At 34.8% G+C, this 17,631-nt stretch overlaps 2 protein-coding genes across 3 annotated transcripts in view; one reads left to right on the top strand and one right to left on the bottom strand.

Annotated features, from left to right (window-relative positions):
- LOC150089008 (lysine-specific demethylase 2A-like) overlaps window positions 1–1,723 on the bottom strand; it is a 413,108-nt gene extending 411,385 nt beyond the window's left edge. Inside the window, exon 1 of the mRNA XM_090369764.1 lies at window positions 1,582–1,723. Coding sequence (XP_090225890.1) covers window positions 1,582–1,656 — 75 coding nt within the window. The 5' untranslated portion in view covers window positions 1,657–1,723. The remainder of the gene's footprint in view (window positions 1–1,581) is intronic.
- Window positions 1,573–17,631, top strand: part of LOC150089007 (calcium release-activated calcium channel protein 1-like) — an 86,338-nt gene continuing 70,279 nt past the window's right edge. The window contains exons 1-2 of one of the 2 annotated variants that reach the window (XM_090369767.1): window positions 1,573–1,643; window positions 2,567–2,733. In XM_090369767.1, coding sequence (XP_090225893.1) covers window positions 1,613–1,643; window positions 2,567–2,733 — 198 coding nt within the window. In that variant the 5' untranslated portion in view covers window positions 1,573–1,612. Of the gene's footprint in view, window positions 1,644–2,020; window positions 2,734–17,631 lie in introns of those variants that run through there. The other variant, XM_090369766.1, reaches the window with a different exon arrangement.

Here is a 17,631-nt window from a genome sequence, read left to right as displayed (position 1 = left end):
ATAAAATGATAATATTGAGGCAAAAATAAATAGTTAATAGACTAGGAAGAGATTATAAATAAGTTTTTTGTATTTCCTGAAAAATGCATCGTAAGAAGTTTCACAGACAAAGCGACTAAACTTCCAAACTTTCGGAGACGAGTTAAACTACATACCTACAAATATCCGATAAATTGGGTTAAATATTTAAAATAATTCAAAGCATCTTATTCCATATAGCAAGAAAGAGCTGCTAAACAACCACACAGGAAATTTTATCTTCGTTACCTTGTAGTATTGTGTTTTGATATTGGATTAACCCAGTGCAATCTAGGTTCTCAAAAGAAAAAAAAAAAAATAATAATAAAATATATAACAATCTGAGCAAACATCGATAGGTCTAAAAATAAATGATGCCAAAACAGCAAAAAAAAAAAAATAAATAATAATAATAATAATTTTTCCGTGAGAGAAATGCATTTAAGTGCAATACCATCTTAATTATCAGTTGTTTATCGTATGCTTGACCAAAAATGTTGTAGCACTTATTATTATCATTATTATTAGCCATATGGTGCAAGGAAGCCTGAGACTTATGCTGCACCAGCCAAAAAAAATGTGAGTACCCTGAGAGAGAGATAGGAGGGAATCACCAAAAGAGAAAAAATGATTTCCAGCTCAGGACCCTGGGTATGCCAAGCCCATACTCACCAGATGTGAGCCCCTGGGGTAAAATATACTATATATATAAATATATACATCTTCATCCATTTTTTTCTTTCCCTTTATAAGCCCGGTTTTCAAATATTCTTAATTTCAATTAAAGTTTGATGAAAGCTTGCTCACAAATATGAAAAGTAAATAAGAAAGGTGTTAGTAACAGGAAACCAAAATCGAGTCAGCCATGATCAGCATAAGTGACGATTATAATACAATATGCACACAAGCATGAACTTTTTGTAAACATTTCGTAATAAGGCAATGCTTTCTTAAATTATGCGCAAAAGTCAGCAATTTGAAGTACGCTCACCTACAAAACAGATTGCACTACCTTTATAATTGAGCCTTTTGTTATTTTTCAAGGAAAATAACGTGCATACAACATTCTCCTTCGAAATATCACAGTGTAAATAAAATATCTTCATTTATTTAATGCTGGTGACTACAGAGAATATACATCCATTTTAAGGCAGGGAATTATAAAATGGAGTTGAAAGGGGCAACGTTATCATTTAACACGAGTTTTATTATCTGTAATCTAGTTAAAATCAACGCTTATGACAGTTAATTAAAGTACTGAACTACATTTATTAAATAAATATAAATGGTACAACACCTGGACAATGCAAAACAAAACGTAAACTAAACCACGTGCTTTGATTTTTTTTTTTTTAATGCACAAACCAAAATGTCGAGTAAAAATAAAAATAAAAAACATAAAATTGTGAGAATATCCTGCAATATTTTTCATTAAGTTGACAACAAATATGATAAAAATAAAGACATGTATTATGTAAAAATGGCTGCTAATGATATATAAATTGTGTATTAAGAAGATTCAATGTACCCTACTGAGTATGTTTAAATGCTTGATATACTAACCAACTTAGGCCCGTTGTCTTCGTGATTTTCCATGGTCGTTACGTCGAAATCATCAATAATAAGTAAGCACTCCATGTTTATTAGTTCAGCAATTTGTATAAATATCACTTCAACATATCAAAAACATAAAACTTACTAACGGTATTAAGACAATACGCTCTCGTCTAACTTTTGTGTATTGTGCTATTTGACGTCACAGTCTAGAGGTCGTAAAAAACACTACCACGTGACTCGAATCTCTAATACATATAATTTTACTCTACGAAAAAAATTATGATTAAATTGATTGAAAACACCCGTAAAAACAAATATGTTCTCAGATATTTTAATTTTAATACATAGGCTTATTCTCTATAATGGATTTCGAATTAAACAGACAAGTTCAATATGCCTAATACTCGTACTGTGGTATTGGTATAAGGAGAAATACTGAGGAAGAAAGGGAACTGGGCGGTCGCCTTGACTTGTGCATTCGCTTGTCACGTAGGCAGTCGCATGGACAATGCGAAGTGTGTACTGTGGTCGTGTACGTAGTGTTTATTAAACAGTGGTCGAATTTACTCGATAAATTAATGAAGTTGGTTAATTTTTAATGCGGCATATTTGTGTGTTGCATGCGCACCTGTTAAATTTTCGGCGAAAGGATTATGGTAAGCCTAAATTCATTGATGAAGCGGCTAAGCATGTTTGTTTTTCGGTCAAGAGAAGCAATATCAGTGAATATGAATGGAGCAAGTGGTATTTTGAAAAAGTGATGTACTGACAGTTTTCACAGATACTTATGTATACACGTGCCGGCTGTGTTTTCCAAGTTGTTTTTTTCTTAGCTCAAACCGCAAATTGAACCAAAGCTTCCTTAGCTTACAAGTGATATACACCTGATACAGTAGATAAAGAGTAACAAAAATTAGTGATTTATGGCTTGATTTGATCTATTTATTTGTACTGATGCATTTTTATTCCCATAACGATCTTTTTGGACCAGATAGTGGACCTAATGTCTTGTCAGAGTGGATGCTACAAACTTTCATGAAGGAGATGTCTAAACCGGAAAACAACGTCCATGCTTTATCATGGAGACGGCTACATCTCAGCAAGGCTAAGTTGAAAGCTTCCAGCAGAACTTCAGCACTTCTGTCAGGTTTTGCTATGGTAAGCAAAATTAAGTCATTTTTGTAATTGCGATCAAATTATTAGAGGAAACGCGCGAACACACATCAAAGACTGCTATCGTGTGAGATTTTAGATTGCAAGATTCAGTGCTTCATACAGAGGTAGATCACAATCTTCATGTGGTCTTCATGGACTCTGTTGTAATTATTCTCAAGTTCCGTTTTAAAATGCTTGTAATAATCCTTATAGAACTCATAGAAATTACCGCTTGTTGGAGACAAAGCAACTCACTTGGTTCAATGTATTTTACTTAGCTGACAAACAGACAAAAACAAACAGAATTTATCCTGTTAAAATATACTAGAATTATTATGGACTTTCAGATTGCACTCTAGTATTTGACCCTAAATTTCCCAGTAATCACTCCTAGTAATTTCTATTAATTTGTTACATATTTTAAAGCCTAAAGGTACCCACAGATATTATTCTCATATTGAATGACCTTCAAACAGAATATGCTGAATAATTATAACCTTGAGTAAAAATTACTCTCTCTCTCTCTCTCTCTCTCTTATACAAACAGTGCTGTGTAATGCTTTGGACATGATAAAAATGAAACCTTAAAAATTAATTTAATGAGTCATAACATAATTCTCATACATGTAAACAATATAATTGTAAATTCTTCCGGGGGAACTGCATTCGTTGAACTATTGTTTTCGTTTCAACGCTAATTTCAATTTCAAATAACATTACTATTGAAGGGAAAAAATGCTTGTAGAAACACTGAATAATGCAAATTTAAAAAGTTAATATTCAAAATAGTATTTGATAACTGAACTATTGATATTTATTTCGTAGGCTGCAATTCTGAAATATAAAATAAATAAAAGTAATTAAAAAGTGAAGCTATTATATTTCTTTAAACTACAGAGAGGTATTAATATGTGATATGATTAGATAGCTAGCTATCTAATGAATAATATTTGATGTTTGTGTGTGTGTATGTATATATATATATATATATATATATATATATATATATATATATATATATATATATTATTTATTTTTTTTTTTTGAATTTTATTGAATTGAGTTTTTAAAAATTCTTTACAAAATTTGATTTTAAGCATATTATTTGCCACCTTTGTGTGATACCATATTATGGATGAAGTATGTCATGTTATGAATTATATCCAACTAAATGGTATAGCTGGAACTATGAAATCATGTTGTTTTAATATTCTTAAAAAAAATAATTGCAGCAGACGTGATACTCAAAAGTCCTGCGATTATTATTTTTTTTACTTTTTAGTACCTTTTTTTTTTTTCCAACACTTGAATTTTAGCATTGTACTGAGTATGTAAAACTGTTGAGGTTCAGCATGTTATGGATTATTTGAAGTAATCACTTGAAAAATTTGTTACAATGTTTTTCCCACCTTTCAGTTTTAGACTTCATACTTAGATTTTAAAAAAAGAATTGATTGAAATGAAATAGAAGATAATCAAGAAAAAACTTTAACAAAAACTGGTGTTTAATTGTTTAATATAATTAAAATACTAGGGGAGCATAGAGAGCCAACACAGCTTCCATACCCCATGATCAGTTTCACCAGGCCAACCTTTCCCCTTCAGTTCTCTTTTGTATATGGTAGGTTAGTGCCCCCCCCATACAATGCTCAGGCCTATGGGCATTGTATGTGTGGGCACTAACCCCTTTTTTGCCTGTCCCACCTCTCTTGATGTCCATAGCAATACTTAATTATTGGTGATGAAATGGTTTCTTTGTAAATCCAATTTGTTGGACTGACATGCTTGTGGCATATCATTAACCATACTGCTAATTAATTAAAACTAAAAGTTTATAGATTTAAATGTAAATATATTTTATTAATTAAGAATAAATTCCTCAAGAAGTCACTTATTCACACTGGCTGTGCAAGTGTGTGCTTTCATAGGCCAATTTCCTCCAGAAAATTTCTCTATAAATTCCTCCAATTGTCTAAAAGCATCAAATCCAGACCTCTCCAAACAATTAACGCTTATAGTAGAAACCACAATACTGTCACAGAGGGATTTAATTATTGTGATGAAAACTTTCAACAGTCCACAGATTGGCATCATGAGGGGTCTCATATCACAAGAAATTTCGAGGGTACACTGAGTTGTCATAGTGCTTGCATTCATTTTTTTTGGGACTAAGGGGTGATATTCATTAATTATTATATTGGCTGGATTTTAATTTCCCAGATATTGACTGGAATTTGTGGGTTGGTCACTCGCACACTAGCAAGGCTTTTGTGGATTTATTGGATGATTGTTTTCTACATCAGCATGTTCGTGAGGCAACAAGAGGGAGCAATACTCTTGATGTGATTATCAGTAGTGATTCTTCATGCATTAAGAACCTGCAGATAAATGAACCACTAGGTGGCAATGATCACAGTGTGTTGAAGTGGGATTTACTCAAGGAGGTAACTACCATCAGAGGTAAAGGGAAGGGTTTTTGTTTTCGTAAAGGCGACTATGATGGTCTGAGACAGTATTTAAATTCTATACAGTGGGACCAACTGATGATGTTACCAACAGCAAACTCAAAATGGGAAGCATTCAAGGAACTAATCTTGGTGGCTACCAGGCTTTACATACCAACTAAGAAATATTGTTCAAGGTTTAGGCCTAAATGGTTGTCAGATGGACTAATGAGACATGTGGCAGAGAAGAAAAATGCATGGGATACATACAAATTAATGGGTGACATGGAAGCCTATGATAGATATAAGTTGGTCTGTAACCAAGTCACAAAGGAGATTAGGCAGGCAAAGGCAGACTACGAAAAATCCTTGGCAAAGGATGCAAAGAAAAACAGAAAGGAGTTCTTTACATACTTGAACTCGAGAAGGAAAGGGATGAATCAGATTGGTCCACTGGATATTGATGGTTCAACAGTTGAGGATCCTGCTCAGGTGGCTAACAATCTAAACGAGTATTTTGCATCTACATTCACGCATGAGGAGTTATTCAGGAAGGAGAATGATGTAGGTAAAGTAAACATTGGCAGTGAGCTGGATGATTTTCTAATAACTGAGAGGAAAGTGGAGGAGAGATTATTGAGGATAAACATAAAAAAGGCACCTGGGGTGGATGGGATCTATCCAGTTATATTAAAGGAGGCAGCAAAGGAAGTATGCAAACCCCTAGCCATAATTATGAGAGCTTCTTTGGACTCGGGGGAGGTACCCATAGACTGGAGATGTGCAAATGTAACCCCAATTCACAAAGGAGGATCAAAGGCTGACACAAGTAATTATAGACCTGTTAGTTTAACTTCTGTTCCAGGTAAATTAATGGAGGCACTGGTTAAAGAAGCACTGCAGGATCATCTAGACAAGAATTCAGTTATAGCTCAGACGCAGCATGGTTTTGTTAAGGGCAGGTCTTGCCTGACCAATTTGATTGGATACTATGATGTAGTCACAAAAGAACTGGATGCAGGGAATAACTTTGATATTATATATTTGGATCTTAGAAAGGCTTTTGATACTGTTGCACATGGAAGACTGCTGCACAAATTGGAGCAGTGTGGCATTGGAGGCAAATTGCTGCTATGGATAAGGGGATGGTTGAGTGGCAGAAGACAGAGAGTGGTAATCAATGGACACTGCTCAACGTGGACTAATGTTATTAGTGGAGTTCCTCAAGGTTCAGTGTTGGGTCCATTGTTGTTTTCGGTGTTTATGAATGATATTGATGATGGGATATCAAGTTTAATGTCTAAGTTTGCAGATGATACAAAGGTTGGCAGGGTCGTTAAGGACACTACTGACGCTATGCTGCTGCAACAGGATCTGGAAAGGTTGAACAGATGGGCTGAGAGGTGGCAAATGAAGTTTAACATTGACAAATGTAAAGTACTACATATGGGTAACAGTAACCCCAGAGCAATGTATCAACTCTGCGGTACTACACTGACAGTGGTGGAGAATGAAAAGGACCTGGGGGTAATTGTGCAGGCAGATATGAAGTTCTCTGAGCAGTGCAGACGAGCTGCAAGAGTAGCTCATGGTGTCTTGTCAATGATATACAGGAATTTTTCTAGCAGGGATAAGGAGGTGATTATTCCCTTGTATAAGGCAATGGTTAGGCCACATCTTGAGTACTGTATACAGGTCTGGAGGCCTCATTTCAAGAAGGATGTAGAGCTGCTGGAACGGGTACAGAGAAGGGCAACAGGATTAGTAAATGGAACAAAGGGTTGCTCTTACGAAGAAAGGCTTAAGTTTTGCAAATTACAGAGTCTGGAGACTAGGCACCGGCGAGGTGATCTGATAGAGGTGTATAAGGCTTTGAATGGTTTGAGCATGCTCAATGCCAATGGGATTCTTCATCTTTCTCAGAATAATCACCTCAGAGGGCATAAATTCAAATTGAGGAAGGACGGATGTCGGATAGATGTGCGGAAATTTGCCTTTGGCCAGCGGGTGGTTGGTTGGTGGAACTGACTTCCATCACTTGTTGTTGAAGTTGATAGCCTAAACAAATTTAAAGCTCAACTGGACAGGTATTTCGAACGAACGGAGGGGTGAAATGGGAGAGGGTTTTTTTTTTTTTTTTTTTGGCTGATGCTGAATAAGCTTGCTTTCTTGCATCATATGCCTCTACTAATGCTAATGCTAATTACCTTCAAAAGAATAAGTCCATTACAGGTGAATATAAAAATTTCAGGAGCATTTAAGTTACAAATGGCATGATACACTAGAGCAGCAATAGCATGCAAACTGAAAAAGGTCTGCATGCCAAAAATAAGCTGAAATCAAAATGTAGCAACTTTTGAGTGCCATGAGAGAGAGCAATTACCAAATAATTTTTATTGATATTATAAAATGGTTGCAGTACCTGAAAGTTTCTAATGAGAATAACAAATATTTGAACAACTTGTTAGGTTTTCTTTTTTTTTTAAAATAATTTCCTGTTAGATTACAAATATTTTTTGTGGCGCCTCTCTAGCCAGGTGAGCAGGAGCAGCAGTGCATAGCACACACACTTCTTCATTAGACCGGGGTTCGAGCCCATGACCACCAAATATGGAGGATGCGGAAAGGTCAGGGAATGACCACCGCATAACCCTGGAGCAATGTGGCCTTAGTTGCTAATGCTCCTAAAAACCAAATAACAAACAAACATAAGTACACCATTGCTATTCTTTAGTGTCATTTGTCTTTCTGTATTACTGCTCATGGCTGCTGATTTAAGTCCTTTTGTTTTCCCTTAATGCTTGTTCTACTTTTATTGTGTTAAATCTTATGTCCTCTGATTCTCTTTCTAATGGCTTTGCATAACTCAGTATACTCAAATTTTCTCCTTGTCAGTGTTTATCTTGCTCTTCATTTGTCACCTTCGGTTATTATAACAAGTGGTTCTTGACTAATTTTTCTTCTTTGGATTTCTTTTTCCCTATAGGTTTCTTGGGCTTTATCACTTTCAGAAATTTGTAATATTCCTCATTGATATCATGGTCCTGAGCAGTCTGCAGAAGCTAAAACCTGTTCTTAAGTTCCAGTACATACTGCCTTTTCTCCTCTTCTGTTATCTCAAAGACCTTCGTATTATTTACTCGAGTCAGTTTTTTCCTTTCCTTTCTTACATCTATATCAAGTGTGCATCTTACCATTCTGTGATCACTTTCAGCATTTACCTTATTCAGGATGGTAACATCATTCGTGATATATCATCTGTTAGTGAGAATGAAGTCGATTTCATTAGTTGTTAATCCATTTGGACTCTTTCATGTCCACTTTCTGTTCACCCTTTACTTGAAAAAAGTGTTCGTTACTGACAATCCTTGAGATTCTGCAAATTCCACAAGTCTTTCACCTCTTTCATTTCTTTCACCAATTCCAAAATTTCCTATAGTTTTCCTTTCTGTGCTGTTTTTGTCTTTTTCCAACCTTAGCATTGAAGTCCCCAATAATAATAGCTTTTCTGCTCATCTAGAAGACTCAATTTCGGTGTACATTTCTGCAACCTCTTCATCATCATGGCTCAATATTGGTGCATAAATCATTATAACATTTATCCTGTACCTATTAGAAATCGTGAGTATTAGTCTTGACGCCCTTGGTGATGCATTTTTGAATTCCAAAATGTTGTTTTTTTATATCTTTATGGACCAGAAACCAAACTCCACCTTCGCTCCTTTCACTGTTTCCATTGGTGTACGACAGATTTCCACTTGATAAACTTATAAGTGATTCATTTCTTCTTGTTTCAGCCAAACTGATGATATTCCAATTCACATTTTCTAGTTCCTTTTCCAGTTCTAATATCCTGTCTTCACCGATGAGCGATCTTACGTTGTAACAGGCCAAGTTCAGTTTCCATGAATGGCAGCCTGGTCATACCCAGAGATTCTTAGCACCCTCTGCTTCCACTCTGATCCTCTCGTTGCTGTAAGAGGAGGAGTGAAAGCCACTGGGGACTGAGGGCCATTTGTTTCGCCGTGCTGTCATATGCTGGAGGATGTTTGGTCTTTTCCTCTTCACACTGACCAGACGTCTTGAAGAGAGCCACTCTAGACGTTCGTTGCCATCTAAGTGATGTAACAGGACTTACCATCGAGAAGGTGTGCATGAGTGGATTTTAGGGAGGCAGGCCAACTGGACTTCTCCTAAATCTTCTGTAATAGAAAGATATTGGATCCATCAGTGTTTTTGACTGAGTGTCTGATAACACACAGAATACCTGTTCCCCTCTAAAGTCCACATTTAAAAATTTAGTGAGGACTAAATTTTTAAATGTTAGCCAGTAAGAAAAAACAATTTCAAAAATAACAATTTTATCAGTAAGCAATATGGTGACAGCTGTAACTAACTTCTTGAGGACAGAAAAGTCACAATTGAAAAAGTCTGAAGAATCCTCTTGGTCAGACTGTTTTTGCCAAGCTGCCATTCGTGCATGCCTCATTACTTTGACTCATGAAGAGGGATGCCACAGTATTCTCCAACCTAATGCCTGAAGTATTCTTGAATTCTGGTTTCTTAGTTTTCAGTATGATTTGATTGGCCAGTATAGGTTTATACTGAATTGGCATTGTACCTTGTATGGTGTATGTCTGGTTCCTAAAGGAGGAGAAGATAGGAGATTTGGGGAATTATTTATTTTAATGTTTCTTTAGAAATGAACTTTTGTTTTTGTTTGGGCTAACCTCACAATGAATTCATCACTTTTCAACCCATGCTAATGGGAGGGTTGAATGCAAGTGAAGAGAAATTAAAAGAAGCATATCTGTCAACTTTTTTTCTCTCCCTCTCTCTTCTAAAAAAAAAAGAACAAGAACCTATAAAAAATAAAGGTAAGTTTCTCCAAAAGGAAAAGAATGTGATACAGAAGTACATATGGTTTTTCCTATAAGACAGTTGACAAATCTAAATCAAGATAAGCACATATGATATTAGCAATTCATGGAATCATGCCTACTTAACACTGTGGTGTAGCATATTTAAAAAAAAAAATTGTTTATCAGCATTTTTTGGTGTATTTTATGAATTTGGGTATGCTGATTTCAAATATGACCTGAGTTTTTGTATAACATGTGTTTGCCCAGAAATGGGTAAAAAACAGTAAATACTGTATATAATAATGACTATATCAGATTTATTAGCAACAGTTAACATGTGTACAAAATAGAATATTAATCTTTGCTACAAGTAAACAAACAAAAACGTTTGCAAATTAAGAAGTAGAAACCATCCCTCCTCAAATTAATTAAACAAAAATTTCTTAAAAATGTACATTTCCATGTCTTTGTCATTCATAACAAATTATCATCAGTAGTCACACCATTCTGAGAATGAACTCAATGTCATTACCAGATGCAGCCTACTTTAGGATTAAATGGATGATTTTGGTACTTTGAATTTTAAATTCCTTATAATTTTAACTAAAGACAGTAATATCTAATTATGATAGTAGGACTATAGTTGCCCATCATAGCTTCATAATACAGCTTGTGAAAATATAGTCTTCCCTACCAACACCTTTTTTTTTTTTTTTTTTTTTTGCATCCAAGGAATTATTTTTGCATTCAAGGTCTATTATCAATAGAAAATTGTCTGCCTACAGTCCTCAAGGTCTATTTTTTGGTGCATCTTGGCAATACTTTTAATTCTTAATAGTGTTAGAAATGGTCAGACACACATGGGGGTTAATGATCCCTACTACTATTCAATTACTTTCAAAAGGTGGCATTTTTAAAGGCAGAGGAAGAACTAGAAATTAAAAAAAAAGTGTAGTTAAATTCCAGAGAATAAACTGCCTTTGTTGAATCCATTGAATAATTTTTCGATGAGAATAACCTTGTTATCTTTGATTTTATGATGAAATATAGATTTTAATAATGGGGTTTAATATTTATATTATGTAATCCAGAGTTGTGTGTGTGTAGTCTTTGGGACTCCACACAATTTCAGCAGTATTATGTCCCCTTTGTTTACTTGGCCCACACAGCTAAAACTCACAATACCTTTCAACAGAAGTGTTTTCTTTGATTTTCCATTAAATTCTGTTAATCATTACACAAACGGAAAAAATGCGGTATTGAGTTAAGTGTATTCTCAGAAATTACATGCATCTGTTACAAAACAAGAATTTGAAATTGGTGTCATTTCTTGTATCCAGTTATTGAGGTACATTGGCTTTCATTTTATGAAAATGCCCCAATTGTTACATTTGGTTTTGTGCCATGGAAGAGGTGGTTTTTTTTTTTTTTTCTTTAATATCGTTGATGGTGAATAAGGGTTTTTTATTTGGTCATCCAAGTAAAGGGAGATGATTAAAAAAAATGTATGAAGTACATATCTAAAGTGCTGCAGAGTGGATTTTATTTTAAAAAAATAATTAAAATATATGTTTTTAATATAAAAAATGATTTTTCATAGTTGTGTTCATGGCAGATTTGGAAAAAAAAAAAAAGGGTGATATCAAAAAGTGAACAATTTTGAATTATTTCTTGCCAGTTTTTAATGTTATAAATGGGGTGATGTTTTCCAAGTGCACAGGAAATCCAAAAAAATATATACTGGTGCACCCATTTATGTATTAAAGTTCTCATTTAAAACCTAAAAACATCTCCTACCAGTAAATTTTCCATATATTAATTAGGTGAAAATTTTATAAGTAATAATTTATGTCGATTTTTAACTCCTTTGAATGATCATACTGGGATGCCTAATCATGTATTTTTCATTTAACATTAAATATTACATTATATATAATGTAATACCTTTCAACAGAAGTGTTATATATAGATATTATGTAGATATTGGGTTCCATATATTCCTCTATTGCTTGACTATAAAACAAACTGAAATAAAAATAATATATGGTGACACGTATTACATGTGAAGATTGCAGTTCCCTACATTCTAATTTGCATTATCAGTGTGCAAATGCTGACAAGTACGATATGTTAGGCAGAAACAGTGTCAAAACGAACGCAGGATGATCATGTTATATGAGAACCCATGAAAATACAAATAGCTTTGAGTAAAAGAATGCTAAAGACATGAAATTTAGTTATGAAATTATGTAACTTTTGTTTCTCTTTATTCTCCAACTTTACTTAATTTGTTACAAAAGATGTTAAATGTTTTATTTTGAACAGAATTAATAAAAGGTTTTTTTTTTCTTTGAAAATTGCATCTCTAAAAAAAAAATTCTTAACATTTCAAATTTTTTATTAAAAAAAATTCATATAATTAATGGAATTCTGTAATTAAAGGTGTTTATACTCTTAAGCAGAATTCAGAAAAGCGAAAACTTTTCAGAAGTCATGTTCCTGGTAGATGTAGCCAACCATATTTTTTTTTTTTTTTTTTTTTTACATTACGGGTGCTGCTGTCAGGTTAAGAATTTAAGCTTACATGACACCAAAAAGAATTAAACTTACAAAATGTTAAGAAAATGACTACACAATTACAAAAATTACTACTTGTAAAATAATGAGAGAAGTTTACCTCGATATAGTACGCAGAACACTTCCGTATGATACTCTCCAGAAATTATTATTTTACAAATTTTCTGTTATTTTACAAATCTATTTTTTTTTTTTTTTTTTCTATTATTTTACAAATATTGATATCAACGTAGAATGTATTGAGCATTACAGCTCTGGTTCATACTATAGAAAATTACTACACAAAATCAAAAATTAAACTTATAAAAGTAGAGGTGTTAAATTTAAAAGATATATTAGCATTAGTAGAGGCATTTGATGTAAGAAAGCAAGCTTATGCAGCATCAGCCAAAAAAATAAATAAATAAATAAAAAATAACCACTTCCACTTCACCCCTCTGTTCGTTCGAAATACCTGTCCAGCTGAGCCTTAAACTTATTTAGGCTATCAACTTCCACGACAAGGGATGGAAGTCTGTTCCACCAACCAACCACCCGCTGGCTAAAGGCAAATTTCCGCATGTCTATCCTACATCTGTCTTTCCCCAATTTGAATTTATGCCCTCTATTCTGAGCAAGAGGAAAAGTCCCATCAGCATTGAGCATGCTCAAACCATTCAAGGCGTTATACACCTCTATCAGATGATCTCGCTGGTGCCTAGTCTCCAGACACTGTAATTTGCAAAACTTAAGCCTTTCTTCATAAGAGCACCCCTTTGTTCCATTCACTAATCTTGTTGCCCTTCTCTGTACTCGTTCCAGCAGCTCTACATCCTTCTTGAAATGAGGCCTCCAGACTTGTATATAGTACCCTGTATATTAAAGATATTAGGCAAAAAAAAACCAAAAATTAATCCAATTTAACACCATTCACTAGATGACAGATCTGTCCTAAACACACTCTCTCACTCTGGCCATCAATTGTTAACTTATAAATGGTGGGTCTGGTAGATGTCATGTGACCAAATTAGTTCCTTTTAGGGACTTGCAGAAGGCAGTTGTAGTATCTAGTGTGGCATACACATGTAAATAGAATATTGTATGTCATGACAGGAAAAAAAATAATTAAATGGATGTTTAAAATTCCTCTTTCACACTGCATCTAACTCAATTGCTTGCCCGTGTTATATAATGATCAATGACATTGATGGTTTTATATTCAGGCACAATCCATGTATCACATGAAGACTACCATGGTTTCATGTAAAGTTTTAAAATAGCCTACTAGTATTCTATGTGCATTCATTTATTCCTTGGCACCCAATCATTCAAATCAAGATGAAAACTTGCCTTTGAGTTTTTCCAACCTCTGGGACTACTTTATCATTCATTAGAATTGATTAAACAGCACAGAACAATGATTCATTCATCTATCTACTTGAGATTCATGAAGCAAAAAGAAAACTTGGGGGAAAGCGTCTGTTCCCAGGAAAATGGATAACATCTGTTCCTGGGAAAATAATGGAGTTGCTAATTAAAGAAGTAATGCAGAACCATCTTCATCCAGGAATACAGTTATGTTTCAGGCACAGCATGGAGTTAAGGGGCAGTCTTGTCTGACCAATCTGATGGGATACTATGATGCAGTGACCACTGAGCTGGATGCAAAAAATAATTTTGATATCATATACTTGGATTTTCAATTAGGAAGGCTTTTGATACTGTTGCACATGAAAGACTGCTGTACAAACTGGAAAAATGTGGCATTAAGGGAAAGTTAAAGGGGTGGTTGAGTGGTAGAAGACAGTGGTTATCAATGAGCATTTCTCTTTGTGGACTAATGTTATTATTGGAGTTGCTCAGCATTCAGTGCTAAGCCCTTCAATATTTATTAATGAAGGTATATCAGGCTTAATGTCTAAATTTGCAGATTAAACAAAGGTTGACAGGGTGAGCTACTGCAACAAGACCTAGGAAAATTAGAGCTGAGAAATGGCAGTTGAAGTTTTAACAGTGACAGATGCAAGGTACTGCATATGGGTAGCAGTAATCTCAGATAACATACCTTTTTCATTTTCCACTACACTGATCACTTCTCAGTGTTTTGGCTAAGATCAAAGTGTGCACTGAGGGCTGTGGGAAAATGGAAAAGACTTGGGTAACTGTGCTGTCAGATGTGAAATTCTCTGAGCAGTGCACACAGGCTGCCAGGACAGCTCATGGGGTTTTGTCAATGATATATAGAAATTTTGCTAGCAGGAATTAGGAGGTAATTATTCCCTTGTATAAGGCCATGGTTAGGCTGCATCTTGAGTACTGTATATAAGTCTGTAGGCCCCATTTTAGGAAGGATATAGAGCTGCTGGAACGATTACAAGAAGGGCAGCAAGATTGGTGAGGGGAACAAAGGATTGCTCCTACCAAGAAAGGCTTCGGTTCTTTAAATTGCAGTGTCTGGAGACTAATCACCTGTGAGGTAATCTGATTGAGGTGTTTAAGGCTTTGAATGGATTGAGCAAGCTCAATGCTGTTGGAGTTCCGGTTACTCAGATTACACACCAGAGGGCATAAATTCAAACTGAGGAAGGATGGTTGTAAGAATTGATATGTGGAAGTTTGCCTTCAGCCAGTGGGCAATTGATTGTCGGAAACAAACTTCCATCTGTTCTGGTGGAAGCAGGCGGTTTTAATAAATTCAAGGAATGACTAGACAAATTTTTGAGGGTATGGATGGATGAAGTGTGTAGTTTTTAGTTTTCATTCTGATTGTTTCCAGTGTGTTTTGGTTACCATTCATCATTATCATATCTAATCTGCAAACTATTTCCTTAATGAGCTTATTACAGAGGTTCCCAAACCTTTTCGGTTTACGGTGCCCTTAGTGTCTCAGTTTTTTCACGCAGCCCCTAGACCAAAATAAATACCTGAGAGTTACATTTATTAAGTAGTTAGGTCCAAACAACTTAATAAGTAATGTTGAAATTGTGAACTACCTGGAGTTAGTAGTTTGCGTGGTGTCTGACAGATGTTGAGTATCACTGTTTCTCTCAAATTTAAAATATCCTGTGGGCCCCCTATGAGTTCACGGGGATGCCGCAGTGCACAGTTTGGGAACTGCATGACGTATTTTGCAAATAGTCTGTCTTTTGTCCAGATAATTAATCAGTTCTTTGAAATAGCCCCATGTCCATCCTATTACTGGTTTAAAAATAACTTCCAGCCATATTTCCTTATAAATTCTTTTAGTTTAATTGCTTACTCCTTTACTATTTTGTGCCAAAAAAGGTTATGCATATTAGTCAGACTGCTTGTGTCATTTAAACTGGCAAAATTTTTAGGAACTGCACATTTGCACATTTACAAAAACCTTGTTTTGAGTTGAAAAGAAATGTAACGTTTGGTGACATTTCAACAACCATTGTTGTCTTTTTCTCTGAAGTCTAAAATTTAAAGATGACATAAATGAATGCTAATTACAGACATCTTGCTCGAAGATAGCGCCAATCAAATGAGAAGCCTCTTTTACTATATTAAATATAAATTTTTCTTTCAATTAATTTTAAATTTAAAATTTTTAAATTAAATTTTACATTTAAAAACCTCCCTCTCCAATTAGACCACGAAGAACAATGTCCATTGATTACCAGTCTCTCTCTCTCTCTTTGTTTCCACTCAACCACCTTTTATCCATAGCAGCAGCTTGCCCTTAATGCCACACTGCTCCAATTTGTACAAGTAGTCTTTTATGTGCAACAGAATCAAATGCTTTCCTAAAATCCCAGTACTGTATATGATATCAAAATTATTTTTTGCATCCAGTTCCTTCGTGACCACATCGTATCCACTCAGATTCATCAGATACGATTTCCCCTTAACAAATCTGTGCTATGTCTGAAGTATAATTGCGGCTTTGTCTAGGTGATCCTGCATTACTTCTTTTACCACTGACTGAATTAATTCCCCAGAACAAGTTAAGCTAGTAGGTCTGTAATTACTCGTGTCACCCTTTGATCTCCCTTTGTGAATTGGTGATACATTTGTGCGTCTCCAATCTGTGGAGATCTCCCTTAATCCATTGATGCTCTCATAATTAGGGTTTGCTTAATTCCTGTGCTGCTTCCCTTGATATAGTTGGATAGATCCCATCCACTCCAGGTGCTTTTCTTGAATTTAACTTCAATTTTTCTTCCACTTTCCTCTCAATTATTACAAAATCATTTAGCTCTGTGTTAGAATTTGGTAAACTTCTAACATTCCCTTCCATAAAGAATTTCTCATGTATGAATGTAGGTACAAAATACTCATTCAGTGTGTCAGCAACTTGAGCAGAATCATCAACAGTAAAACCATCTATATGGAGTGGACCAATTTGATTTATGCCCTTCCTTCTGATGTTTGCATAACTAAAGAAGTCTTTGCTGTTTTTCTTTGCATCCTTTGTCAACAATTTCTATTAATCTGCCTTTGCTTGCCTGACCTTTGTGACTTGATTACTGACGAGTTTATAATTGCCATAGGCTTGTGTTGCCTGATAATTTGATAATTCTCAAATTTTGGCTTATACCTTGAATAGTATTTCTTAATTGGTATGAATCATAGTAGCTTCTATGATTAATTCCTTGAATGCTTCCCATTTAGAATTTACTGATGGTACCATAATCAGTTGGTCCCACTGTATAGAATTTAAAGACTGACACCACTGTAGTCACCTTTACAAAGGCAAAATCCCCCTCCCTTTACCCTTGATGATGGTTACTCTTTAAGTAAATTCCAAATCAATACACTGTGATCACTGCCACCTAGTGGTTACTTTATCAACAGTTTCTTAATGCATGAATAATCACTGCCTTCTGCATGAACACCTCGGTCAAGGTAGTAATGTCCTGATACTTGCACCAGCATGTCTACTGATTATCATACCCTGTTTGAAATCATGTCTTTACACACACTATCCATTGGTATCTGACACTAGCTCTATTATACAGCTTGGTACAGACATGTGCCACTGTGTCTAATGGAGAAGTCAATTCCTTGGATAA

This window comes from Mastigoproctus giganteus, chromosome 3 (genome assembly GCF_048544385.1).
Source record: "Mastigoproctus giganteus isolate SK-2022 chromosome 3, ASM4854438v1, whole genome shotgun sequence".
In the NCBI taxonomy this organism is placed as follows: Eukaryota; Metazoa; Arthropoda; class Arachnida; order Uropygi; family Thelyphonidae; genus Mastigoproctus; species Mastigoproctus giganteus.
Note: the sequence above shows the minus strand (reverse complement) of the source record. Positions and strands in the feature narration are given on the sequence as shown.